Below are 27,619 nucleotides of genomic sequence, written 5' to 3'. Positions count from 1 at the left end.
CATCACCTTCAGCCACACCACCGAACTCCCATGGACTGACCATCGATGCGTCCACATCACCTTCAGACACCCACCATCCACAGACACCAACACCTGCTCCCAACGAAGAAACTGGACCAGAATCACCAACGACCAGCCAACCTCATCACTCAGCAACTCCACCCCAACAATTGCGGAAAATGACAACCCCAACACCGCAGCCCGAACCCTGCACAGATGGATCTCTGACAGCGCCAACACCATAGACCACCTCAAGAAAAACAACAACATCCATGCCAAGAAAGCTAGATGATTCACCACCGAACTTTGAGAGTCCAGACGCACTTGCCGCCACCTTGAAAAGGCCTGGAGGAACACCAAATCCACATAAGCCCACAACTTCAGAGCCGCCACCAACGCCCACCACCAACTCAACAGAAAAACGTGGAAAAAAGTGATTGAAGATAGAATCGCCACTCATTCACACAACAGAAAAGAACTCTTCAACATCATCAAGGAGTTCGCCCAACTCACCAGCAAGTCCACCGACATCCCTCCCTCACAAGACCTCTGCAACAAACTCAGCACCTTTTTCCACCACAAAATTAAGAGCAGCTACAACTACTTTGACGAAGACAACCAACACACTGAACCCTCACCAACCCCCCGACACCCTGAAGCTAGCGATCGACAACTGGGCCGCCTTCACCACCGAAAACACACTGAGACGATGAAGTCAATCCACTCCGGGGCCTTCACGGACCCCTGCCCCCACCACATTTTCAACAGAGCCGCCAACACCATCAACCACTCCCTGGCAACCGCCTCGTTCCCTGATGACTGGAAACACGGTGAGATCAACCCCCTACTGAAGAAACCCCTGGTGGACCCCACTGACCTCAAAAAACTACAGACCCATCTCCCTGCTCCCGTTCCCACGAAATCATCGAGAAAGACATCAACAGCCAACTCGCCACATTAATCGAAGGGCACAACATCCTCGACTCCTCCCAATCTGGCTTCAGAAAAACCACAGTAAGGAAATCGCCCTCCTCGCAGCAACAGACGACATCCGTCCCTTACTGAACAAAGGAGAAACTGCAGCCCTCATCCTTCTCGATTTCTCAGCGATGTTCGACACAGTCTCTGACCGTACCCTCATACGCAGACTCCACGACGCAGGGATCCAAGACAAGGCCCTTAACTGTATCCGCTACTTCCTCTCCGACAGAACACAGTGCGCCAGACTCCCCCCTTTCCTCTCGGACCCTACACCTACCACCCGTGGAGTCCCCCAAGGGTCCTCCCTCAGCCCTACGCTCTTCAACATCTACATGGCTCCGCTCGCCCCCATCGTCAGAAACATACGGACTCAACATTGTGTTGAAGTACTCATCATGGGCCCAAACCCCGGCGTCTGCATGACACCTGGTGGCCCAAAGCCCTCGGAATCCCGCCCAACCCCAAGGACCATGCTCGCAACCTGGGAATCATCCTGGACTTAGAGCTCAAAATGGACTGCCAGATCAACTCCATCTCCTCCTCCTGCTTCCACACCCTCCGCCTCCTACATAAGACCTTCAAATGGATCCCCCTCGAACATAGAAAGACCATCACTCATGCCCTGGTCACCAGCAGGCTCGACTACGGCAACGCACTCTATTCCGGAATAAACAAAAACCACACGCGCAATCTACATAACATCCAAAACGCCACAGAAAGGCTGGTCCTCAACCTGCCAAGACACTGCCATTTTTCCCAGCACCTGCGCACACTCCACTGGCTCCCCATCGAAGCTAGAGTCACCTTGAATATGCTAACCCACGCTCACAAGGCCCTCCACGACACCGGACCAGCATACCTGAACCGTGCGCCAGGTCTGGAACGACCTTCCACACCACCTCAGACAGATACCATTGCTCCCTATCTTCGCAAGAAACCTCAAAACCTAGCTCTTCCACAGACCCTCTTCTTGATGGACTGGAACCTGCGACCCCACCCACCCCCAGCGCCTTGAGACTCTTACAGGTAGTAGTCGCGCTTAACAAACACCTGATGGATTGATTGATTGATAGAGTTTAATTACAGCCCGGCTATGCCTAAGGGGCCTGTAATGGACACCCTGGAGGCAGTCATACTGGGGACTTTCATTCAGAAGTACTGAAGGCAGAAACAGATGAGATCAATAAATATGGGGAACCTTACAGGAGAACTAAAGGATTTAGAGGCAATGGACAAAGCAACCCCCTGAAAGAAGACATGGGGGTTCTTGACTTCGGTCAGGGGTCCACTTCATACCCTTAAGCTAAACTAAGCGCAATACACTCTGATTAAAACTGTAGCTCTTTTTATGAGGGGAGTAACAAGGCCAGTAAGCTCTTAGCCAAAACACTACAGGCTAGAAAAGCCCAGTACCAAATAGGTGAGGTTAGGGATAACGACAGAGTTGTACAGATAACTGAGAGCAGGAAATTGTGAACTTTCTATAAATACAATCAGCAATTGAATACAGGGTGACTCCTCTAACCGCAATGCTTGTGTCACTTCCAGACTAAGTGCCCTTGACGCTGAATCTCTTGATGATCCCATTGCAGGAGAAAAAGTCCTGGCAGCTGCTATTCGGCAGCCTGCAATCGGTTAAGGCCCTGGGACCGGAATGGGTTCTAACCCACCATCTATAAAAAGTTTGCCTATCATATTATAGGGATCCTAAAAGATACCTTGAAAACTTTCAACTAGTCTCAGGTTATCACACATACAACATAAGAAGCTAGCCTAGCCTTACTCTCTCAGGACAGGAAGGACCCACTGTTGTACTCATTATAACACCTGATTTCAGTTAAAAAAAAGCCACTGTCAAAATATTTATGGAGGTGTTGCACAAGTGACTGGAAAGGGTGCTCCCTCTTAATGTACAATCTGATCAATCAGGTTTCATACAGAGCTGCTCCACTAGTGACAGAGGAATCTCCTCATCTCATCAACTTGGCAAGCAAACAGGATAGGGGAGCAGTTTTTCTCGCACTTAACATAGAAAAAGGCTTTGATACAATCAACCGAGCCATAATACAGGATACTTTATTTGAAATTTGGTTTTAGCTCTCGCTTTTCCTGTTGGATAGCTGCTTTCAATGCGTCCTCACGAGCCAGAGTAAGTTAAAAAGCATCTCTTCAGAGGTCTTATGCACTTGGAGGTTGACCCGCCAGGGTGTCCTCTCTCCCTGCTACTTTTTGTCTGTATAGGTCATCCTGAATTACTGCAAACATTAGCACTGTCCTGGGTAGGCAGATTAGCAGCCCTTAATTGTCCTTCCTCCCCAACATCCTCTACATATTTCAGGCGTTGCTACTCCCAGAGGGGAGGGAGAGACAAGGCGCTTGCCTGACCTGTGCAGTACATTCATTTGATCAAGCACGAAGGCTAGTTTGGAATGGAGGACTTGTGTTGCACAATATTTTCAGACTGCCCAATCACGGTTTCATATCAAGTGACTCACAGGACTCGTCTGACCTGGAGATTATGGCCGCAGATGCTGGAAAACCCGGTCTTCCGAGATACACTAAGTACGACGATCACTAACTACTTTAATGAAAACACGAACCCCATCTCGTTTAATAGAATGGGATGCATTTAAGACAGTGATATGTGGTGTATCCATAGGAGCGACAGTAGGCGCCAGACAAGAAATTAACAAAAGTCTTACAGCGCTCGAAGATTCCCTACAGGAGTTGTAGCGGAAACCTAATACCGACCCCCTGCATCAGAAACACTTACAAGAGAGGAGAATTCGGTATGCCGAACTCCTTGAGGATTTACACCTCACTGACTATAGAGCTTACACCCAACACACGCACGCTGAAGCAGATAAATCAGGCACTCTATTGGCCCATCTATTATGGGATGTGTCCCTCCTATAACAATACTGGCAGTGGTATTACAGGATGGTACCATAGTGTATACACAGACAGGAATCAACACTGCATTTAGTGACTATTATGAAAAGTTATATATAGCGGCCCTGTTCATGCACCGCCGGACTAGATACACAGATTCTTAGACAGACTAATCTTCCCTAAAATGACGGAAAATGCTCAGGAGGACTTGGAAGCCCTAATTTCAAGGGCCGAAATCAAGGCAGCTATCAAGGAACTCCCTTGTAATAAGACCCCTGGTCTAGACGGCTTACCGGCCGAATTTTATTCTGCCTTTGCGGATAATCTAACCCTGCAACTCACCTGTCTATACAATGCAGCACTGGAGGCCCAATCCCTCCCACTAACTACCATGCAGGCCCTAGTCATATCCCTATCCAAGCCAAACAGAGACCCATGAGACATGTCAGATATCGCCCCTTTTCTTTATTATCCACAGAATATAAAATACTCAGTAAGATTCTGGCTCGCTGGCTCCTCCCATATATGCCCAAACTCATTCACGAGAATCAGTGTGGATTTATCCTGGGTCGCAATACCTCCCTGAATATACGGAATTACACTCAAACACACCTTCATAAGTTCGATACATCTAAATCACAGTTCTATTGCCATGATTGCAGCAAAAGTGGTAGGATCATTTATCTCCTCCAGTACCGTCCTGTGATAGCTGCCTTTTGGGTAGATATTTCACAGAGCACATCACAGATAGATGAAGCTAAGATCCCTGGTATCCCGGAGACGATCCTCTGGGGTAGGCCCATGGCGATGTATACCGCTTAAACTGAAGAAAGGGCACAATGATCTCATAGCTCATGATGGTTGCCAAACAGGCACTTTTGTCACATTGGGGTCTATGTGACCACCTAACAGTTCTTCACTCGCTTCAACGTTTTGGGTCTTTGCTGGGACATCAGAAAATAGCATTTAAATGGTAGACAAAAAGACAAGCTTTAATAAGGACCTGGAGACCTGTTTTGAAATACATTAACAACGACAGCAGGGGGCTAACTTGTAAGACGAAGCTGTGAATATCGGGTTTTGCTGATGACGCATTCAATTAAAGAGATGGGAAAACGAAAGGTTGACAAGCTGGGAGGTGCAGAAAAATACTTTATATTCCATAGCTGAATCGTCGGTGGAATGAGTTTGTGTCCGTGTGGGATGTAGGGTGGGAAGCAGTGTGTGTTTTTTCTCCTTTCGGTGGTTATTCCAGCCTATATGAATTTGTAAACTTGTCAAAACCTTTGAATAAAAATGCACTAAAATCTAAAAAAAGAGAATGTAAAACCAACACTGCAACGCTAACCAGATTATAAGTGGAAGCTCAGTTGGTCCCCGTCATTGTTTTAGTTTATTAATACGCTATTATATTCTGACCCTCTTCCTCTTGGGTGATTCAGCATTTCATTGATTCATCTCAAGCCGGAATGCCTGGCCCTGTTACACGGCCGTAGACTGAATACGCCGCTCAAGGATGCAGATCGCCGAGGCAGCTTGGAAAAAAAGACTTGTGAAAGGACCTAACCAAGCTGCGAGGGACATGTTGAACTTTTGAGTACAGAGAACCAGATAATGACAATGAGCTGGCTGCATGTCCCAAAGAATAGGCGCTTCGCATGCCCAGCCCACTCAACTCCATGGAACACAACAAACGTCTTGAAGGAGCTTCTCTTCACCTAGGGCTGCACCCACCATTGGGGCAGTAGACCAACCAATATGTGTTCAATCCACTGCCAGTCCACTTATAGCTACATAATGTTACAGACACAAGAGGGGAAAACATAAAGGTGAGGGGATGAATGGTCCCCTCTCTCCAGAAACCCACATTGGAAACTGTGAAAACATAAAACTGTCTATATTCCAAAAATACACATTTACCTGCAAGCTCCATACATGTTAAACTGTTATATTTATCACTGAAATTGCGCTATAAAATGTTAGCTACAAAATGAAGTGGCTTCAGCCATTATTTATTTCTACATTACATACCGTACCTTGTTTTTTTCCACAATTAACTGCACAGCCTAAAATAAGCTGCAGTAACCGGCCTAGTTCCGTAGGATCGCAATTTTCCGCAATCCGGTTTAAATCAGGAAGAAGAAATTCAGAAATCTGCTGACCCAAAAACTGAAATTTTAAAAAGACAACATTAAAATAATTTGCTATACGTGTCATCAATAAGTAAACAATCACATTAAAAATGTGCTTTAATACCATAAAGCAACTATAGGTATCTAAGGAGTAGAAACAGGTACTTTCACAATAGAGTAGCCCCCTTAGATCCCTGACACAGTAGAGAAAGGAGAGGCAAGCAGAAGCACAATGTAGGGGGACAAAAAAGTTTCTAATGCAGATGTGAACGGGAGTGAAGACAGGTTGTGTGTATAAGTGTAAGTGTGTGTGTATGTGTGGTAATGTTTTCATCAGTGCTCATGCTTATTAAGGTACATTTTAGTATGCATGTGTGCATGGGCCTATACATATATATGACAAAGATGTATGTGTGTCTCTGGTAGCGATCCTTCTCACTGGCAGCCACCAATGGACAGGATCGAGTAGACACTAAAACAAAGATGCATCAACGTTTTCATTTGCGATTCCTTATTTGCGAAAAATAAGGAATCGCAAATAAGGAATCGCAAATGGCAATGCATCATTAATTTCGCAATTTTATTGTGATTCGGTAAAAATCGCAATTTTTACCGAATCGCAATAAAATTGCGAGTTCCAAATTGCGATTTCGCAATTCCCATTGATTCCTATGGGCCTTTTGGCCCATAGGAATCAATGGGAATTGCGAATTCGCAATTTGGAACTCGCAAAATGTTAATGCATTCCATGGGTGCAGGGGGGGGTCCAAAGGAACCCCCCCTGCACACCTGAAATGTATTTTAAAGTGCATGTTACACACACACATGTCCTAAGGACATGTGTGTCTGTAACATGACAGTGTTTTAAAATGCATGTTTGGGCATTTTGACACATTTTTGCAAATTACCACGAGGTTCAACCTCGTGGTAATTTGCACCCCCTAATTGCGAAATCGCAATTTCAAAAATAATCATGCATTGCTTTTAAGGAATCGCAAATTTGCGATTCCTTAAAAGCAATCGCATTTTGGGAATTCGCTAAAAATAGCGATTTCCCAAAAATGCTTGATGCATCCCAGACACCTATTTAGGAATCGCAAACGGCCGAATTTTGCGATTCGCACCTTTTGCACTTCCTAAATAGGTTGATGCATCTAGGCATATGTCCTATTATCTGGCTATGGTAAAGCCACCCCCTGATATCATAAGGCTACCAGTCCCCATTCAATGAGGATCACTTGGCTTAAGATGGCCTTTGCCATTGGCATACGTTGGCAACCTAGTCTCCCTGGGCTTGTAGTAAAAAATAGCTATTTGCATAAAGTGGTTATAAATTGCGCACTGACTTTTTGCAAATGCAAAGAAATTTTGCAAACTGGTCTATGTGCTAACAGGTCCATTCACAAAAAATAAGAATGGCAAAGGGACGTAATCTGACCTACCTGATCAGTATTCATGAAGTGGGCTACAAATTGTGACTCACTACGATTGGATGCCATTACAGGGACGGGTGCCTCCTGTGGTCAGTAGAGCACCATGTCTGTGATCGTTTTTTAAAATAAGTAAACTTTTTTTTTTATTCAACCCGTTGTCCTTAAAGAAACCGGAGGTGCATTTAAAAAAGAAAAGTTTATTTTTTGTGTTTGAGAGTTGGCAGTGACCCCATAGTCCACGGCCTACTCCCCAATAAACATTTTTTAACATTCACAAAGGGGAAGTGGACTCAAGGGGCCTCTTCCTATTTGCAAATGTATTACCACATTCTCTGAGGTGTCGGTAAACTTTCAATGTTTTACGACTGGATTTCAGTCCCAAAACATTAATACATACTTTATCCGAGCACTGTTTGTAAGGGATGCCATGAACACAAACCTTCCAAAAACAATTTGTTGTACGTTTATGATCCCTTTTTTGAGATTTTGTAACAGGTTACTGAATTGTAAAATAGAATTAGTACATAACAGAAAAACATTTTGTGGATGAAAACTGTGATTTTGCAAATTACAGGGTTTGCAATAGTAAAATAGCTTGGTACATCAGGCCCCTAGATTTCCAGCACGGAGAGTGGTCCTATCATAAAGTAGGCATATTGCAAGCATTCCTACCATCACCTTTTGTGTGACTGATGTAATGCTGTAAGTGGCAAGGGTATACCAGACATGGGTCCCCTGCTCACTGTGCCACTAGAGCCAAGCTACACTGGGCTGACGAGCCCCAAATCAGAGCAAAATCAGTCTTGAGTTGCTTGTGTTCTGGTTCAGAGAGGAGATTCATGGCAGTTTGGGCTGGACTGTTCCTCTTGGAGATGAGTCCGACTGATTTGCATATGGCTGGGTCCAAACTGAGGTAGGTGGCATAGTGGGCCATACAACAATGGGCTGGAATGCTACCTGAGCGACTGGCAGTGGTTATGGGTATCGCAATCTTTCCTCCCGCCACCCTTTGTGTGCTTGAGATGCTATTTTGCCATTATGATACACAGCATATTATTGATATAGCCATCTCACATGTATTTATTTTTATTAGTGCAAATACACTAGCTTCCTCTTGAAATAAATGGGATCATGTGATATGATGATTTGATCCTATAACTAGAGCAAAATTCCAGGATAATCCCAACCAAAGTGCTCGTCTGAAGAATGTGACTCAGATACAGTTTGTATAAAAAGCACTGTTCCGGTCACACTGTGTCACAGGTGCAGCGCTGATGAGATGGCTTGTCTTGAGACTCAGAGCTGCTCCAACCAGAAAACCAAATGCAATGGCATTTACGTTCAATGTTTCTAGCCTTGGACAGAGTGTATGGGCAACATGACAAAATGCTTACTAAGAAATGTGCTAAATGCAGAATAAATTCTAAGTATACTATTGTGTACGTGAAAGGCATGTAAAAAGTAATCATTAGAAAAACACCCACTATTTGGCTGGAGGGAGACTTCGGTTCAACCTAAAAGCTTAAAAGTTAGTCTACAAAATCAAACTTAAATTACAAACCTAGCCATTATAAAATGAATATAAAATGCACTTTAAAAATAAAAGCAAATGAAAGCTGTAATGCATTAAAAATGCCAATTAAAAGCACGCAATTGTTAAAAATGAAGTAGAGGTCAATCTGAAATAAAAACAAGGTGCCGAGTTAAAATCTAGAGGGCTCCGGAAATGTTTTCCATGGTCAGAGAGTCAATAAGATCCAGGAAGGAACCTGCATCTGTCGACAATGCTTCCACAGTAGCCCGGACTGCAAGTTCCAAAAAAAAACATGGTCATATCCAGCCCAATCAGCAGATGTTGAAGGTGCACCAGCTGGCAGTGTAACTGCAGTGTAAGAACCAGAATCCAGGACCTGAAGCATCGAGGAATGGCTTATAGTAAGCATCCTATAGCAACTGTAGTTGTATAGGACAGCACTGAATATGAGCCCTTAATGAACGCATCTGCAAATCCACACCTGTAGATTGACCCAGTTGCAGTGCAAGGCATAGATCCAATGCACACTCGAAAGTGAACAATAGAAAGCAGAGCACATGCTGTACACAGTGTAACCCTAAAGGTCTAAAGGGCAAAAAAAACGTCATTCACTTCCTGAAGTAAAGATACTCCAAAGTACTATACCATGCGTTCACAACACTGCAGAACATGTGGCTGTTGTTCCAACACCATTTGGCCTCGAGGTAGAACATCCCATGTGGATCAACAAAAACAGGACCAAAATTCGAACAATCAGGAATAACACTAGCAGTATGCCTCCAAATACACTGGAAACCAAAGAGTTTACAAAGGATGCAATAACTCCGAATACTGTCTGGAACGTGCTGACAAGCCAGACTCAAGTGCTTTAAAAAGTGTACTACTCCAGCAGCATTTGAAGCATTAAATATGCAGCTACAAGTTCACCAAAATTTTGTGGCTGATTTGTGTACAATAGTGATGTATTTTGGAAGGAGACCTTGCAACTTGTAGATCAAAAGTCTCTCTAGCAGATGTTAGAACAATGTCCTTTTGAAACAATATGGCTTTCAGTCGACTTAACTTATAAAAAGTAACGTTAAAAATAGCAATTAAAAAACATACGGTAACTTCCCTGACTGTGTATGCAGGTGGGAACAAAACATTATTACAATAGGCCACGACCCTGGAAACCGATATTACAGGTGGTACTCCCGGTTTCATCCCAAAACAACCTTGGTTGTTCAGATCCAAATAACTTCCATTTGAAAGTAATCTGAATACTGGCCGAATTAAGGCAGCAGGCATTCAGATAACACGCCAAATTGGCCATGGGCGCATATGAACGTTAATGAATGGAAAATTCACATTCCTTACTCTGAGAAAGACTTCACTTTCTCCACTCAGACATCTGTAATCGAAAGACAAAACCCAGGCTCTGTGATCAAATTCCTCCTTAATGCCTCACATCTGCCTACTTGAAAGTGGTTCAAACACTATGTAAAATAAAACGTTGAGATAGGTAATAAAATAACCCACGTATCATATAGCTGATGGTGTTTCAGCTACTGTCAAGGGAAATCTTTCTAAATTGCGCCCATATAAATCGATGACTTTGGTAAGGACCATGAGACTTGGTTGGATCCCTGTTACTCAAACAAAGACAAGTATGGAGAACAAGCTCTAATTGAGAGCAACCATAGCATCTCCTCCACGCATCCTATGAGGTCCTGGCTCAAATGTAAAAAAAGTGAGTACACCTGTTATATGCTGAGCCAGTGGAAAGTGTCCCAAATGGCCTGCAACAGGGATCCAAGTAAGTCTTATGGTCCTGACGAAAGTCATCAGCCCACATAGGCGCAAGTAGGCTGGAACATGTTGACCAAATGTTTGTATGGATGTGAGGGACACCGATTCTTTCCCTATACACTTCTCCCCCTTTATGAATATTATCCCTGCCCCTGTTTAAATAATTGTATCTGTCTTTGGGAAAGAAGGTCATTTTAGTGTAACAGGTCCCACACCATCTCAGCTCTTTAAGACACGTTCTTCTGGTGGAGGGAAGACCCGATGATGAAGCTATGGTTACTAGTAAGCCAATGGGGCTCACATGCCTCTGACCTGAAGTTGCTGGTGAGGGTCTCAAAATGTTTTTTACCAGAAACCCCTCCCTGTATGTGATACTCTGTTCCCTCACACTTTGTATGTCAAGAGAGACAGATGTCAATGGTTTGTTTGAAATTAAGATAGGTGTCTGAGGTGGGAGAAATGCGGTGAAATTTAATCTGTTGACAAATGTCACAGCTAAGGACATATTGTTTAGTTTGTTTGTAGAGACCATGCCATTAATAGTGTTTCTGCAGTAAGGAAACTGTAGCTGCCACACATGCACGGGCAGACGCTAACCCCTCATGAGCAGCTACGATTAATTCTAGCCTGCGGTCTTCATTTGGTATCACTCAATCCCCCACTCCGGGAATGAAAGCATATGGTATGTTTTGTGCACTCAGTAGATATGAGTAATTTGTTTTACTTTTTTTAGGTATTGGTACGTTACTGCATGAAGCACTGACAGCAACCATGATGCCACTACCCTTTCTTGTGAGTGAACAAGTAATATCAGCTAATACAGCAGTTCGAACCTCTGCTTTTTTGGCTTCATTAGCCAGTGAATTCCCTGCAATGTGTATTTCAACACGTTGGTGACTCAATGTATGAATTACATCAGCCTGAGGCAAACATTCTTTAAGTTGTGCCACCTTTACCTAAAGCAATTTATGCTTGATAGCATTCTTTTTTAAATCTCTGAATCGCTTCTTGCGCCAACACTGTATATGGTCATTAAAAGACTCAACACAGTAATCCAATCAAATCAGGTATATTTGTTGGGGGCACATATCACCCGAGGGTCTCATGGCGCTAGCGCACAACTCCAGATCCTGCTGAGAGAAAGATGGTAAGGTACCAGTGATCAAACAACCAAGTTTTTAATTCTCTGCAAAATCAATTATGCTCTGTGATAGAGAGCAGATGGGATGGAAGTTTATTCCAAAGAGTGGGCCAATAAAGGAAAACGATCTCCCGCCATTCGTTGCGGTGCGCACTCTAAGTGAAGTAAGAAAGAAGTTAGTGCTAGATCTGAGTGTCCTCGTTGGCCTGTACCAGCTAAGTTTTTTCGTCAAATAGCTTGGTCCTCCGTGCATTGTTTTACGTACTAGACAGAGGATTTTAAAACGAGTATGTTTCCTAATGGGGAGCCAGTGGAGGTGCTTCAGGCTAGGGGCTGATGGAGCCCTGGAAGGCAGATTTAATACCAGTCTGGCTGCTGTGTTCTGCAGGACTTGCAGTCTGGAAAAGAGTTCTTCATTAATTGAGGCCAGCAAGGCATTACCACAGTCAATATGACCTATGATCAAGCCTTGAATCAGTGGCTTTCTTGAGTCAATTGGGATCCACTGGAAGATTTTTCTTGACCTATGCAAAAGACTGTAGCAAGTACCTATTAGGTGGTCTACGCACCCATCTAGCACCGATGCGCAATGGTCCTACTGTTGCAGCCAGATGACAACCCTCCCACCCAACTATAGGCTGAAATTGATAAATTTTAAATGTCATCACTGTCTATACTGCACCCATGCACAACTATTCGAAATGGGACTCACTAAAGATGCACTTTGTCTGAGATGTGCATCATCCCAGGCCACCTTTATACATCTTACATGGGGATGTCTGAGGGTGACGGAGTCCTTTCAACTATACAAGCAATTACTGGTCACTACCTGTCCGCACTCCCCTGGTTGCCCTCCTGGGTTATGTCAAAGATGCCCCGGCTTGCGATCACCGACTTAGGACTATGCTCCTCCTACTAGCTAAGCGGGCTTCAGACAAGCTGGCCGCCGGGTAGGAGCTCCGTCTGGGAGCTCCACGGCTGGGGAATTCCTTTGGACCCAATTCCCGGGAGTTTGCCCATCTTTTGAGATAGCGAGGGCGGGAGGGAGCTGGGAGGGAAGATAGAGGCAGGTGAAGCAGGACCGTCATATCTCAGAAGAGCCAGAACCTGCTGAATGGGATTGGTAGGAGAGACGAACCCGGGTCTGACCGGCAGTGCTGAGGGGGTCAGTGACGGCAGGTAGAGAGCAGGCGGACACGCCATCGAGAACGCCTGGAGCTGAGGTGGAGATAAGGAAGACTCGGCTGCCTCGAGCAGTGAGCCTGTATTGTGAGGCCACAGATGAGTTGAGCGGTGCTGGGGGGAGTGAGTGGACCGCCACTCCCATATGTGCCCCGAGTTGATGCATGCAGGCGCCACTGATACCGAGGCGCGAAACGGGTTAAGACGCAGCCGCCATTTCCCCTCGATGCCGCACAGCGTGGGGAGAAGTGCAGACCGCCCAGGAAGGCATTGACATGGCTATCTGGGGTGGCGGCAGGCACAAAAAGCGGCGAAACATGCAGGGCAATGTTTATATACCAACTCCCCAGAACTCTGAGTCAAACTGGAATCGGCGCTGCCTGACTTCAAAATGGCGCCTGCGGAGGACAAAATGCCGCATGATCAATCTGTGCCATCTCAACAGCCAGTCCCTCTACATTAGCAGCGGGAGGCGTCCCCTATTCCCCGGTGGGAATTTCGTCAGTCTATGATAAACCGGGGCATAAAGCCTCACAGTATCACACATCGGCAACTACTCATCGTTTGTGAATAATGCTGATGCCCCTAATCCCATCACTTATCACCCCTCCCCTACCTCTTCCCTCCCTCACTCTCTTTCTATCTCCCCTAGTCCTTTCCTCTCTCCCCTGAATTTCTGTCCCCATGCCTGCTTTTTCCCTATGCCTCAGCCATGCTTCTGTAACTCATAAATATATATATGTAAATATGTAATATATAATTGTCCAAACCTAATCGCTGTTAAAAAGTAATCCTGAGTGATTTTACTATTTGTCTATGTAGAACTCTAACCCCTAGTTTATGTAGTAGACCTTTGTACTTACTACCATTCCTATGTGATTTTAGAGTTTATCAGTTTGTATCTCTTCCTTGTGTGACTTTACAACTTGGACATTTTCAATTTTTCTTTCTTCTATTTGTATCTCTTCCTTGAGTGACTTTACAACTTGTACATTTGCAATTTCTTTTCTTCCTCCTGTTTGTATCTCTTCCCTGAGTGACTTGTACATTTGCAATGTTTTCTTTTTGTATCTCTTATGTAACTCATGTAATCCAAAGTCCTTATGTAACGCGACTGGTTCTTTTATAAAGCGCTCTGACACCTTCGGGTAATGTTTGCGCTATATAAAATTGCATTAAATAAATAAATAAAATAAGCGCAGAGTGACCTTACACTCGGGCTGGCATCCTGCTTCCTTCACATCCACCCGATTACAAGATTTGACATACTTTCAGGGGCAGTTAAAATTTTGGGAACTTGTGCCCGTACAATCACGCCACAAAAAATGTGGCAACCGTTCCTCACTTACCTGCTCCATAGGGATTCCACCTTACTTCCATTGCCAGAGACTAACCCCGGAGATACCCACCAACACACAGTTTTGACTGCCTCTACATCCCTGACTGCAATGAGGGATCCTGGCGACTCACCACAGCTGACACAGTAGTATGCCCTGGCCACCTCGCTACCATCCTCTCCTTCACCCTTGATGGTTACATATATGATCCATTGAGGATGGACATGTTCTATTGTTAATGCTTGATTGGGCGACCTGTGGAAGGAATATTCTCTTTCATTGACATTGTATTATGTACATGTGATACCGCACTTCTCTATTGATCCCTTCTCCCTTCACTTTACAATTGGGTAGGCGTGCGCAGAATAATGGAGTCCAAAGAGTAGCAAGGTAATTTTACTTAAGTTCCTTTATTTCATGTTCAATATCAAAACAGAGTTTTAAAATCCAGCCAACGCGTTTCGTTCTCCATCAGAGAACTTCATCAGGGCTTAATAGTATTGCTGCAACGTTCTGTGCGGAGCCTAAAGATATATGAATCTTCTCACTTGTGAAATACGCCAGTCGTCCCGAACATAATATCTCAGTTTGTCCAATTAAGTTAGCGTCCCGAGTCGTGATTTAATTTTTTTTTTTAGACTGCCAGGGTTGGAAGCAGAAGGAGTAGTTTCTTACCTAAAACTCCAGTTCTGTAGTAGGGGTATCTCTGTTATAGTCATAATCTAGTGAATAGTTCCGCCCATGTGTGTGGACCCCGGAGCAATCAAAAATAATTCTCTTAAGCTGTCTTCTGTGCAGTCCTGCATAGACACTTAAGAGAAAATTAAAGACAAATATTGCAGCCTTGACCTACAAGGCTACACTGTCCGGTACTTCAACTAGAAATGCAAAGGATATTCCACCAATATCACATTGAACCCAAACTGCAAAGTTTCACCCAAAGAGAAACTTCCCCTTCACAAACTCCTTGGAATGATAGAGAAGAAGGGATGGACAGACAAGCCCCCATAGGCTGCCATTATGTGTCTGGAAAAGGGATACCATGCCTTTAAGGAACTCTCCAGAGACCTTCGGTATCCCAGAATGCACAGCCAAAATCTTTTTACTTTCAGTTCTTTTTGAAGGTGTATAAAGCAAGGCCTGTAGCATACAGTACAGTATCATTTTCTCCACTGGGGAGGAGGGCGGGCGCTTATGACTATAACAGAGATACCCCTACTACAGAACTGGAGTTACAGGTAAGAAACTACTCCTTCTGTAGTAGGGGATCTCTGTGTATAGTCATAATCTAGTGAATAGAATGGCAAGCCCATCCCAACAACTAATCCGGCGGTGGAGAAAAAAGACCACACCACTACTGTGCAAACAGATTTCTTAACGAAGCCTGCCCAACCTGAGCATCTGCTCTGGCATCAGAGTCCAGACAGTAGTGCTTAGCAAAGGTATGGACCGACTTCCACGTGGCAGCCCTGCAGATATCTGCAATGGGAACATTACATAGCAAAGCTGTCTTAGCCGCTTTGCCCCTGGTGGAATGAGCCTTAGGCTTACCCCCTAACGTCTTATTAGCCTTTTGGTAACATAACTGGATACAGGACACAATCCACTTAGAAATGGACTGTTTAGAGCTAGCAAGACCAGTCCTGACCGACCCATAGTTGACAAGCAATTGGTCTGACCTAGGAATATCCTTGGTCTTATCCAGATAGAATTTTAACACCCTTCTGACATCCAGGGAATGAAGAGATCTTTCCGCTGGAGTGGAAGGGTTCTGGAAAAACGTAGGCAAAGTTATAGTCTGATTGACATGGAAATCAGAAATCACCTTAGGAAGGAACTTAGGGTGAGTACACATCACAATCTTAGCAGCATAAAATACAGTATAAGGTTCTTGACAACACAATGCCTGAATTTCACTCACCCTGCGAGCCGATGTAATGGCCACGAGGAACGCCGCCTTCCACGATAGGTGCTGCAGTGAAGCCTTATAAATAGGTTCAAAAGGTTCCTTCATCAATCTGGACAGCACCACATTCAACTCCCAGGAAGGCGAAGGACTCCGAACAGGAGGGAACACTTTCTTCAGTCCTTCCAAAAAATCCTTAATCACAGGGATCTCGAAGAAGGAAGTCTGTGAAGGACATTTCCTGTATGCAGTTAACGCTGCGAGGTGAACCTTAATATATTGAAAATTAAGGCCAGACTGAGCCAAATGCAAGAGATATGGAAGGACAATATCTTCCTTGCAGGTCGTCGGATCATAGTTCTTGGAAGAGCAGGGCGTGGCTTGAGCGCCGATGGTGGAGGTCGCCTGAGCGCTCGGCTGCGCGATCGAGCCGCCATTAATCCTGATTCCCGGGCGTCACGGGCGCCCCGACCCCCGGATCATTGAGCGCTGTGGGTGCTGAACCGGGAGGCGACTTTGGAGACCTGTAGCGAGGCCCGTTCGAGGTGATCGAGAAATTCAAGGGGCGAGCAGAGCGGAGCTCAAGATGGCGCCCGCTCCGTCTCCATGGTCCTGAAGCGGCCCGTGGGCCTAGGAGGACCGGTGCCTTCGGTGACACCTCCTTATTTCTTTCCCCTCTAGGGGGGCGATGCCGGTGCCGACTGCCTGGGCGACAAGAAACACCTGTGACCTTCTAAACAGTGCCTATCGAGACCGCCGCTTGGCCGAGCCCTAACTGCGCCACGAAGCCTCGAGGAGAAGGGGAAGCGGCCGGACACGTCGTCCTGCCCGGAACAACACTGGCCTATACCATCTTGGCCCTCGGATTCAGCAGCGTGTGTGTCCACTCATACCACACTGGGAGAGACTTGAGCCCAACCCGGGTACTGAGGGACAGCGAGAGTGGCTGAACGAAGCTTGGACTAATCATTTGGTTGTCGGCGAGGCCCGTAGCTGCTGGCGGAGGCGCCGGTGCCTCGAGGAGATCGAAGACCCTGGCGGTGTACTACTGCCTAGTGGTGACCCCTTCCCCTCCCCCTTCCGCCCATTTTGTTACCAAGATAGGAGTTGCTGGCACCCGCCTGACCTGTGGCCCACGTGGACTGGCAGAGGAAAGAGGTCGCTGGGTGCCCGCGCCATGTGGCATCAAAGACGGACGCCATTGCTGTCTGAGCCTGCGAAGTCCCACTGCTATGACCGCTGGCTTCCTACAGTCTCGGCGGACGGACGAAACCCCTTTGGGAGAACCCCCAACTCTGTGCACTTGATGGACCAATAGTTGAGATATCTCCTACAACTGCACCGGGACCCGACCATCGGTCCGCATCGGCACGGATCTTTCGGCGACAACCGGAGGCAAACTGATTGACCCTCCCCCGACTGGGCGTCCACCGGGTCCTCTACTGGAGACCACGGCTGCTATGGTGAAGCCGAAGAGTACTAAGGGCGGCACTCAGACCTCCTCAGACATGGAGGCGCCTGATAAGGACGATCGATTGGATCTGGAGAGATCGGGGAGCCCACACCTTCAACAACAGCTCGACAAGATCTTGGCGGCGATCACTGACACACGATCGGCCCTCCAACAAGAAATTGCCCAGGTCGCGACGAGCCTGGGCTTGCTCAGGGCGGACCACAGTAAGCTCTCGGACAGAGTCAAAGAAGTGGAGAGCTCGGTGGGAATCTTAGAACCCATTCAAAAAACTTTAGCCGCCGCCATGAAGGACGCTTTGACCCGCATAAATGCCCTGGAACGAAGGGCGGAGGATGCGGAAGGGCGCAATAGGAGGAATAACATCTGTGTGGTGGGCCACCGGAAAAAATCGAGGGTAGTGACATGGTGGCCTATCTGGGTGATTGGCTTAGGACCGTGGTAGCGCCTGAGGGGCTTTCCTCCTTCTACACTCTGGAGCGGGCGCACAGGGTGCCAGCCAGACCGCCACAACACGGCGATCTCCACGCCCGGTGGTGGGGCGACTACTACATTTCCGCAACAGGGATTTACTTCTCAATGCCGCCAGACAGAATGGGCCATACCAGGTGACAAACAGTCGAGTGAACATTTTTCCAGATTACACCTATGAGACTCAACGGAGGAGGGCCTCCTTCTTAGCGATCAAACGAGAACTGAGAAGTGAGAGCATCCAATATTCCTTGTTATTTCCGGCAAGGCTCCGCATCATCCTGGACGGCACAACCAAATTCTTCGATACCCTGGAGGACGCGTGCAGTTGGCTTGAACTATACAGATCTGGCAAAGATGGCTTTGGGTCCTCCTTCCAGACTACCTCGGAAGTGGGTCTACAGCGGAGGTCTAAAAAGATCCGGAATCGCCGAGGTAGATCTGGCCGACCTTCGACAGTGGAGACTACAGCGGAACGGCGGGGGGTGTTGGAGATGGTTTCCAGCATGTCAGGCTCCCAAGGCGGACCCATTATTGAAGACTCGGAGCCTGGCGGGGGTGGAGGTCACACGCACACGGAGGACTCTGAGACTGAAAGCGTGAACCTCCCTGTGATAACCCCGGAGAAGGCAGAGGGCCTGCTTGATGGACAGAGATGATAGCGGGTGAGCTGGTTCCAGTTGGGGGGGGAGGGCGGGGGGAAGAGGAATTTTTGTGGGAACTGTTGAATAACTGATTATTAGGTGGGTTGGGGTCACACCCTATTTCGGCCCTCATAACTCAGGGCTCGGTCGCACTTAGGTAGCTTTGAGGTGCGGAGACCCCCTATCGACGCTCGACCCCCACTTTGCCCTTAAGGCACACCTGCGGTGGCTACCGTCAGGTTAGTTTGGGGTTTTTCTGTGGGTGCAGTATGGATGGGAACTAGATGGAACTATTTGGGACCTGTTCTGGGGAGGGTGGGGGGGGGTGGGAGTGTTTGGGGGCTGTTTTGTTGTTGGAGGGAGGACTCGCCATCGGTGTGGGGCTTACACTGTGCCTAACTGTACTTGAGCTTTGTTGGGGGAGACTGGATGAAATACCATGGGACAATGGCTGATCTATCCACCTTGAAGTGCATCACCTGGAACGTACGAGGTCTGCATTCCATGTCCAGGAGACATAAGGTTCACGCTTACCTGGTACGCAGAGGCGTACAGATTGCGTTGCTACAGGAAACACACCTTACCAAGTTAGAGGGATTGGAGTTGCAGCGTAGGTGGAGGGGGCAGGTATACAACACCACATACTCAGCTTATGCTAGAGGCGCGCTGATCTGGGTATGGGCTGGGGTTCCCCTGCAAGTAACTAAACACACTGTAGATCCGGAGGGGAGGTTTGTGGCCATTGCTGGCAAACTGGGGGGAAAGGATCTGAACATATGCTGCATTTATGCGCCTAATGTGGACCAGCTCGCCTTTTTGGCTTCAATGTCGGGCTCTTTGGCCCATTACCTATCGGGACCACTGTTAATCGGGGGAGATTTTAACTCGGTGGTGGACATCGACCTTGATAGATCCCATCCTCCGCTTCCGGACTCACCAACCCACCGGGTAGCCAAGGGTAGATTGGAATGGCAGACTAAGTGGGGACTGACGGACATTTGGCGAGCCCAGCACCCACGTGCCCGAGACTACTCCCACTTCTCCGGCATGCACAAGTTGCATGTGCGGTTGGATGTATTGTTGGGGTCGCCGGAACTGGTGTCCTCGACCGTGAGATCTGAGTTTTTGGCGAGGACCATCTCCAACCATAATCCTCTACTGGCCGACTTTAGGTGGCTCCCGGATACCCCCTGCGTTCAGACTTGGAGGCTACGCCCCGAGACCTTGGAAGATTTGGTGTTCCGGAGTGAACTTGAAGACAGAATCGTCGAGTACTTCGCGGAGAATGAGGGCACAGCTGGGGCGAGGTCCATTGAATGGGATGCATTTAAAGTGGTGGTTAGGGGCTATTGCATAACAAAGGAGGTGGGAATGCGACGAGTCCTTCTGGAGGACCTAGCCAAAGCTGATCAGAAACTCCGCGAGACGGAGCTCCTCCGTCCCGGCCGCCCGGAGCTTCAACAACAGACTTCGGCGGCGAGGGAAGCGGTAGCGGTTGAAGTTGAACGGCTGCGTAGCTTCCACTACAAGGCTTATCTGACTAGGTCGCTTGCTGAGGGAGATAAATCAGGAGCGCTCCTGGCTTGGCTGGCCCACCCTACGAGGCATACCTCCCCCACGGTGGCCATGCGAGACGCGGAGGGCATTGAGGTTTATACCCAACCCGAGATCCTTGATTGCTTTCGCCGCTACTATGCGGGATTATACCGAAGTCGGATGTCACTGGACACTACCCCTATTGACGATTTCCTACGTGATTTACCGATCCCTGCCCTGGAGTCGGATCAGGCGAAGGAATAGGGGAGAGACGTGGAACTGGGGGAGATCCACAGCGCCATAAAAAAGATGGCGCGAAACAAGACCCCGGGCCGGGACGGACTTCCCGTGGAGTTTTACTCCACCTACGTTGACCTCCTGGCCCCACGGCTTTTGATAGTCTACAGGGAGGCGAAGCGACTGGGGCATCTGCCTAGCTCGATGCGTGAGGCCCTGGTGGTCCCCCTGCTCAAACCCGATAAGGCGTCTTACAGGCCGCTCTCGATGCTGACGGTCGATTATAAGATTTTGAGCAGCATTCTAGCCTTGAGATTGCTGGGTCACATGGACTCCCTAGTGCATAAAGACCAGGCGGGATTCATCCCCAAGCGTAATACTACAATGAACATCCGCCGCCTGCTTCGACTGTTAGAGGAGGACCAAGCTAAGGCCCCCCATCCCATGATCCTCTCGATTGACCTAGAGAAGGCTTTAGAATGGGAATACCTCCGAGGAGTGCTTGGTTGCTTCGGCCTCGGGGAGGGGTTCCTACGCTGGACCGTGGTGCTCTACACCTCGGTGCTGGCTAGAGTACGATCAGGCCCGTTGATCTCCCAACAATACCCAGTGGAGCGAGGCACGAGGCAGGGATGCTCACTATCCCCGTTGCTCTTTGCACTCGTGGTGGAACCCCTGGCGCTGTCGATTCGCACCAGGGCCTACTACGGGGGTTTGCGGACCCTATTGGGGCAACAGTACATCTCCCTTTACGCTGACGACCTGTTGCTTTTCTTTGAGGATGCTGGCGAGGCCTTGGCCGGAGCTGATGCAGTGCTCACGACTTTCGGTGAGATGTCGGGCCTTAAGGTGAATTGGGCGAAAACTTGCCTGTTCCCGGTTCGTGGGGGAGAACCCCAACCTGACACACCCAGGGCAATCAGATGGGCGCCTGCCTGTCTTAAGTATCTGGGGGTATACATTTATCACAGCCCTGCTGACATCCTTGAGGGCAACATCTCCCGATGCGTCAGAGCGTTAAAGGGTAGCATGTCCTTTTGGGCCACCCTGCCACTATCTGTGGCAGGACGTATTGCACTGCTGAAGATGGTGGCTCTTCCTCGGCTACTATACTACTTCAGAACGCTTCCGGTCTGGATACCGCCGGCCATCTTCCGGAACTTGAACTCTTTGCTCGTGGCGTTTCTCTGGGGATCGGGCCGCCGCAGAGTGGCGCTTAAGACCCTAATGAGACCTAAAGCGGAGCGGGGGGGCTGGCTGTGCCCGACTTTGAAACGTATTACTTGGCTGCCCAACTGCAGACCTACACTCAGGAGATAGCACGGGAGTTTCAAGGCCCGGAGGAGGAGCGGGGACTGGGCACACCCAGACACGTTCTATCCTATATTGCACTGCAACAAAGGCTGGCTCTGAGAGACCTCACACAAGAAGAACGCACTATACGGTCGTGCTGGAACCGGGTCCACCGCAAGTCGGGAGTGAAACATCCTTATGCCCCGGAAATCCCACTAGGGATGCTCACGGCATTGCCGCATGGTGGCGACTGGTCGCAGCTACGGGTCTGGGAGGATGCAGGGATACAGCTCATAGGCGACCTGCCGGAGGATGGAGTGCTGATGCCTTTTCAGGCGATTCTAGACCGCTTTGACATCCCCCGGGGTGACTTCTTGCTACATGCGGCGATCACGAGAGCACTCCAGGCGCAGTGGCAGAATGGTTTTGAGGAACCACAGACATCAGCGGCGTGCCAATATGTCATGATGGCAGCGGGGACGGTCAAAGCCGTAACGTGTTTGTATTCCAGGATGGTCAATGAGCGGCTACCCCCATTGGACACACTCAGGACCCGATGGGAGGCAGACATAGGGAAGGACATCCCGGAGACCACGTGGGCCCAGCTGATGCGCCGGGCCTGGAAGAGCACGCGTAACGCTCGGTTCCAATTGGTCCACTTTTACATACTGCATCGCGCCTACCTGACCCCGGAGAAAATACAGAAATACTTCGCCTCGGACACGGCGGCCTGCCCTAGGTGCCGGACGCTTGGGGCTGACCTCATTCACATGTTATGGTCCTGCTCCGCTCTGTCCTCATACTGGACGCTGATAGGGGACACCCTTAACGGGGTCACTGAAAGGTCCCTACAGTTCGACGCTGCGGTGGGGATCTTACACTGGTTTCTGCATACCCCCAAAAACAAAGTCACTAGCAAGTTTATCGATTTGGGGCTACTCCTGGCGAAGCGGGAAATAACCAGACACTGGAAGGCACGGGTTGGTCCAACAGGCACTAAATGGCGCAACAAACTTCTTAAATGGGCTGAGGGCGAGAGCACCTTGAGATATCAGATGACGAGGCGGCAGCAGAATGAGAAGGCGCTAGAATCAGCACAGGCGTGGGAGACATTGGTGCAGGCCCTGCGCGATCACAACACACCCAGTGACACCGACAGTGATGATGGTGTGCAGCCTACGTCCCTATAGAGTAATACTGGCGTGATATTCCTATCAGGAAGGATAACATCTCCTACCACATGCTCACTGCACGACTTCCAGATCACCGATGGCGGGGTGGGTGGGGGGAGGTGGATAGAGGGAAGAGGGAGCGACACAAGCTTCCAACAGCACTGAATACTTATTGCACTAAAGGTTTGGAACTTAGTCCTCTGGGGGTGTTTAGTTTACTTAAGGGGGGAGGGGACCTTTTTCATATTGTTTAGAAAAGCAGAAGTACACCTTTAATTAATGACTGGGACCACATGCCTTGATTCAACGTAATCGCCGCCCGACCTCTGGGGTGTGGGCTAAATGGCCGTGTATCAGTGCTATGTCATCGTCGGTGTTTTCATCACCGATTATCTTACAGTGGACCAACATGTAACTTCTACTAATTCCTGCAATAAAAATATATTTACAAAAAAAAAATAGTTCTTGGAAGAGCACCAGATGCAGAACTTCTTCCACTTGTACGCATAGGACGTCCTAGAGGAAGGCCGCTTAGCCTCCTTGAGAATATTCATGCAATCCTCCGGCAGATTCAGGTGTCCATATTGCACTATCTCAGGAGCCATGCCGCCAAACTCAACGATGCACCATCTGCCCCCCGAACTTAGTGAGAAGGTCCGGCCGACACAGCAATCGCATGTGAGGCAGGAGAGACCGGTGAAGCAGGTCCGTGAACCACCACTGTCTGGGCCATTCCGGAGCAATGAGGATCATCCGTGCTCTGGATTGAGACAGCTTGATGAGCACCGCCGGAATCAGGGGAATAGGTGGAAAAGCGTACAGAAAGCTGTTCGACCAGCTGATCCATTACGCGTTCCCCAGGGTCCCCGGTTGGTAATACCTGCAGGCGAAGTCTCTGTATTTTCTGTTTTCTACGGTGGCGAACAGATCCACGTCTGGAGTGCCCCGCCTGGCGAAGATGTCTCCGAGCACCTCGTCGTTTATGACCCACTCGTGGTTTTCTTGGATCATCCTGCTGAGTGCGTCCGCCTGAGCATTCTGCACACCTGGCAGATGAGTAGCCGCTATCGTCAGTCCTCTGGCTAACAGCCAGTGCCAGATCGCCTGCGCTTCTTGTGACAGTGTGTGCGATCTCAAGCCCCCCTGCTTTTTGAGGTAATACATCGTGGTTGTATTGTCCGTCTGCACAAGCAAGGAGTTGGTCTGGAAGGACGGATGAAAGGCCTTCAGTGCCAAGTGAACAGCTCTGAGTTCCAGGAAATTGATGTGATACGTGGATTCCGCTGGGGACCACGTTCCCTGGATCTGTAGATGGTCGGAATGCGCTCCCCAGCCGTGGAGAGAAGCATCCGTGATGATAGTCTGAATGGGAATGTCCTTGTAGAATTGAACCCCTTTCAGGAGATTGTCTGCTGAGCACCACCATCTCAGGGACTGTTGAGTGTGAAGGGACAACTGGATCGTGTCGTCCCAGTGCCCCCGCTTCTGGTCCCACTGATCCTCCGAACATTCCTGCAGCGGCCTAATGTGGAGGCGTGCGTGTGGCGTGAGGAAGATGCAAGAAGCCATCGACCCCAGTAGAGAAGACACCGTCCTTACTGTCGTAGATGGAACCGCCATGAGAACCTGAGCCTTCCGAAGGATCGATAAGCGGCGCTCCTCCGAAGGAGACACGCTTGAAAGAGTATCGATGGAGGCTCCCAAGTACCGTAGGCACTGGACAGGAGTCGGAACAGACTTGGACATGTTTATGTGCAACCCCAGCTGGCTCAACAGAACGGCTGTCCTGTTGAAGTGCAATTGCGCTTCCTGGAAGGTGGAGGCTTTGATTAACCAGTCATCCAGGTACGGGTAGACAAACACCTTGTTCTTTCTCCGGTGAGCCACCACCACAGCCATGCACTTTGAAAAGGTCCTGGGCGCAGACTTCAGTCCAAACGGTAGTACGGTGTACTGATAGTGATTGGTGCCGACCAGAAATCGCAGGAACTTCCGATGTTTCCATGCAATGGGCACATGGAAGTATGCATCTTGCAGATCTATTGCGCAAAGCCAGTCTCCTCTTTGCAGCTGAGGATAAATCTGGTGCAGAGACAGCATGCAAAACTTTCTCCCTGCGAATCCATTTGTTAGCTTGTCGCAAATCCAGAATGGGCCGGAACTCGTTCTTATCTTTCTTTCGCACCAGAAAGAACAGGGAGTGAAGACCCTTTCCCATTTGAGACAAAGGGACGTCTTCTATCGCCCTTTTTCTTAACAGGGTATCGCCTCCGCTTGGAGCTCGAGCAGCTGGAATTGCAAGCAAACTGGTGGAATCGCTGAAGGCGGGTTGACGAAACGAAGACTGTATCCATTGAAAACAATATTCAGCACCCACTTGTCCTGAGTAATTTTTCTCCACTCTGCCAAGTAATGTTGTATGCTTCCCCCCACCGGAGCGGGTAAAGGACGAGGAGGAAGTATCACCTCAGGGCCTAGACCCGGCCGGGCCCTTGGGCGTCGAGGAGGACTGCTGGCCGCCTCTGCCCCTCTGGCGCTTCTGGAATGGCCACCGCTGGTACTGCTGCTGCTGCTAGCCAGCTTGACAACCTTGCCCTCTTCCTTGGGCACCGAAACGTCTCTGGAAGGGACGGAAGGTCTTCCTCTGCTCTTTTGGCTTTTCTAACCTGACGGCCGTCAGGGTTTCTGCCTCCGCCTTCATGCGGGCTATCTCCTCATCCGCATGCTTTCCAAAGAGCGTCGCCCCAGAGAACGGCAAGTTGAGACTCTCTGCTGCGCCTCTGGTTTCAGCGATGTCAGGCGCAACCAGGAATGGCGCCTCAGGTTAATCCTGTGGCAGTAGCCATGAGCCGCCAAGAGAGAGGAATCTGAGGCGAGCTGATCACCTGATTGGATACCATCATGCCCTCATTGATGATTTCCTGGAAGTCCTCCCTCTTGTCCCTAGGAAGGTGCTCCAGAAACTGCTGCAGGGACTCCCACAAAGACCGGTCGTACCGACCCAAGAGAAACTGGTCCCCGGAAGCTTGTTTCCTTCCCAGTATAAGAATTGGCTTGGTAGTTTGGTCTGCCCTGTTCCCATGATGCACTGGGCCAGGGTCAGACTACTTTGCATATAGCCAAGTTCTGAGCTGGGATGGTGCAGTGAGCTAAAAAACGGTGATGGATCAAGCCCTGATCTTTGGACTGGGTAAGAGTGGTCTGCTTAATTCAGACACTTTGTTCATCACCACCTCCTTTTCTGAATCGTACCGACCCAAGAGATCCGCAGCACTAGTGGCTTTCATGGAAGTACCAGCCGTCCTGCAGACTTTTCTTCCCGCTGAATCCATCTGACGGCTCTCCTTATCTGGAGGCACAGTAGAAGACAGGGCAGTATCATGCTGCTTCCTGGCCACCGTGATGATTACTGAATCCGGCACCGAGTCTGATCTAAGGAACGCCGGATCGGAGTCTGGGGGCCTGTACTTTTTCTGCAGCCAGGAAGGAGCGGATTTCGTTGACGCCGGATTCAGGAAGAGCTCCATAGCCGGTTCTTACAGCCCTGGCACCAAGGGCAAAAAGGGTCGAGACAACTGTAGCTTGTGCAAGGTCTCGAAGATCACCGATGTAGAAGGTGTGGGTACAGTTAGAGTAATCCCCAGCTTTGCTGCCCCTCTCAATAACACCTCCTGAAACGATACGATGTCATCCACCGGTGACACTCTTGTATGGCGGAAATCCGATAAGGTGGGCGAATATTCCCGGGCACTGGAGGAGTCCGTACGATTGAACCTTGACCTGTCTCTCTGGTGACGATGTCGGGACTGTGTCGAAGATTGAAGGTCAATCCTTGACCGGTATCTCCGCCTGGATCATGACCTAGACCTCCTAGGCATCGGGCGATCCACTGGCCGTAATGGAGGCGGAATCTGCGGAGGCAGAGCCGGAATCCTAGGCTGTGGGTCCCCTTAGGAGGCGACGGAAAGCGCGGCAGAATTAGAGACCGTGGAGGAGGCCGTGGTGAAGGAAGAGGAGGACAATGAGGAGGAGGAGGAGGAGGTCGAGGAGGCGTCTCCATAGGCAATGGAGGAGGTGTAGGCGTCCTAGGCCTAGAAAGCGAATAGGTCTGAGAATATACAGAGTCCGGAGACCTAACCACTGTCCTCTTCTTCTTCTGCACAGGCCTGGACGAGGAAATTCTCGAGGCCGACCTCTTCTCAGACGAGCGCCAGCGCCGTCTCGACCGTGGGCTCGTGGATGCAGAAGATAGGCTGACCACTGAGGCATGAGACACAGTCCTGGCCCTTGATCGCCTCCTCGACATTGATTTCTCCTTACTCGACGTCGACCTCTTTTTCGACGTCGAACATCTCGACGTCGATACATCCCTCGACGTCGACCCTCTTCTTCTCGACATCGAACGTCGAGTCAACCACGATGGCGAACGGCGGTGTCGCCTCGACGGCGAGCGCCGTTGCCTCCTTGAC

At 48.9% G+C, this 27,619-nt stretch overlaps 1 protein-coding gene across 1 annotated transcript in view; it reads right to left on the bottom strand.

Moving 5' to 3' along the window:
• The window catches only part of HOOK1 (hook microtubule tethering protein 1), a 905,468-nt gene that overhangs the window by 702,868 nt on the left and 174,981 nt on the right, over window positions 1-27,619 (bottom strand). Inside the window, exon 5 of the mRNA XM_086953035.1 lies at window positions 5,910-6,042. Coding sequence (XP_086809161.1) covers window positions 5,910-6,042 — 133 coding nt within the window. The remainder of the gene's footprint in view (window positions 1-5,909; window positions 6,043-27,619) is intronic.

The sequence above is a fragment of the Lissotriton vulgaris genome, chromosome 1_1, assembly GCF_964263255.1.
Source record: "Lissotriton vulgaris chromosome 1_1, aLisVul1.2, whole genome shotgun sequence".
NCBI lineage: Eukaryota > Metazoa > Chordata > Amphibia > Caudata > Salamandridae > Lissotriton > Lissotriton vulgaris.
This window is presented reverse-complemented; position numbering and strand designations above follow the sequence as displayed.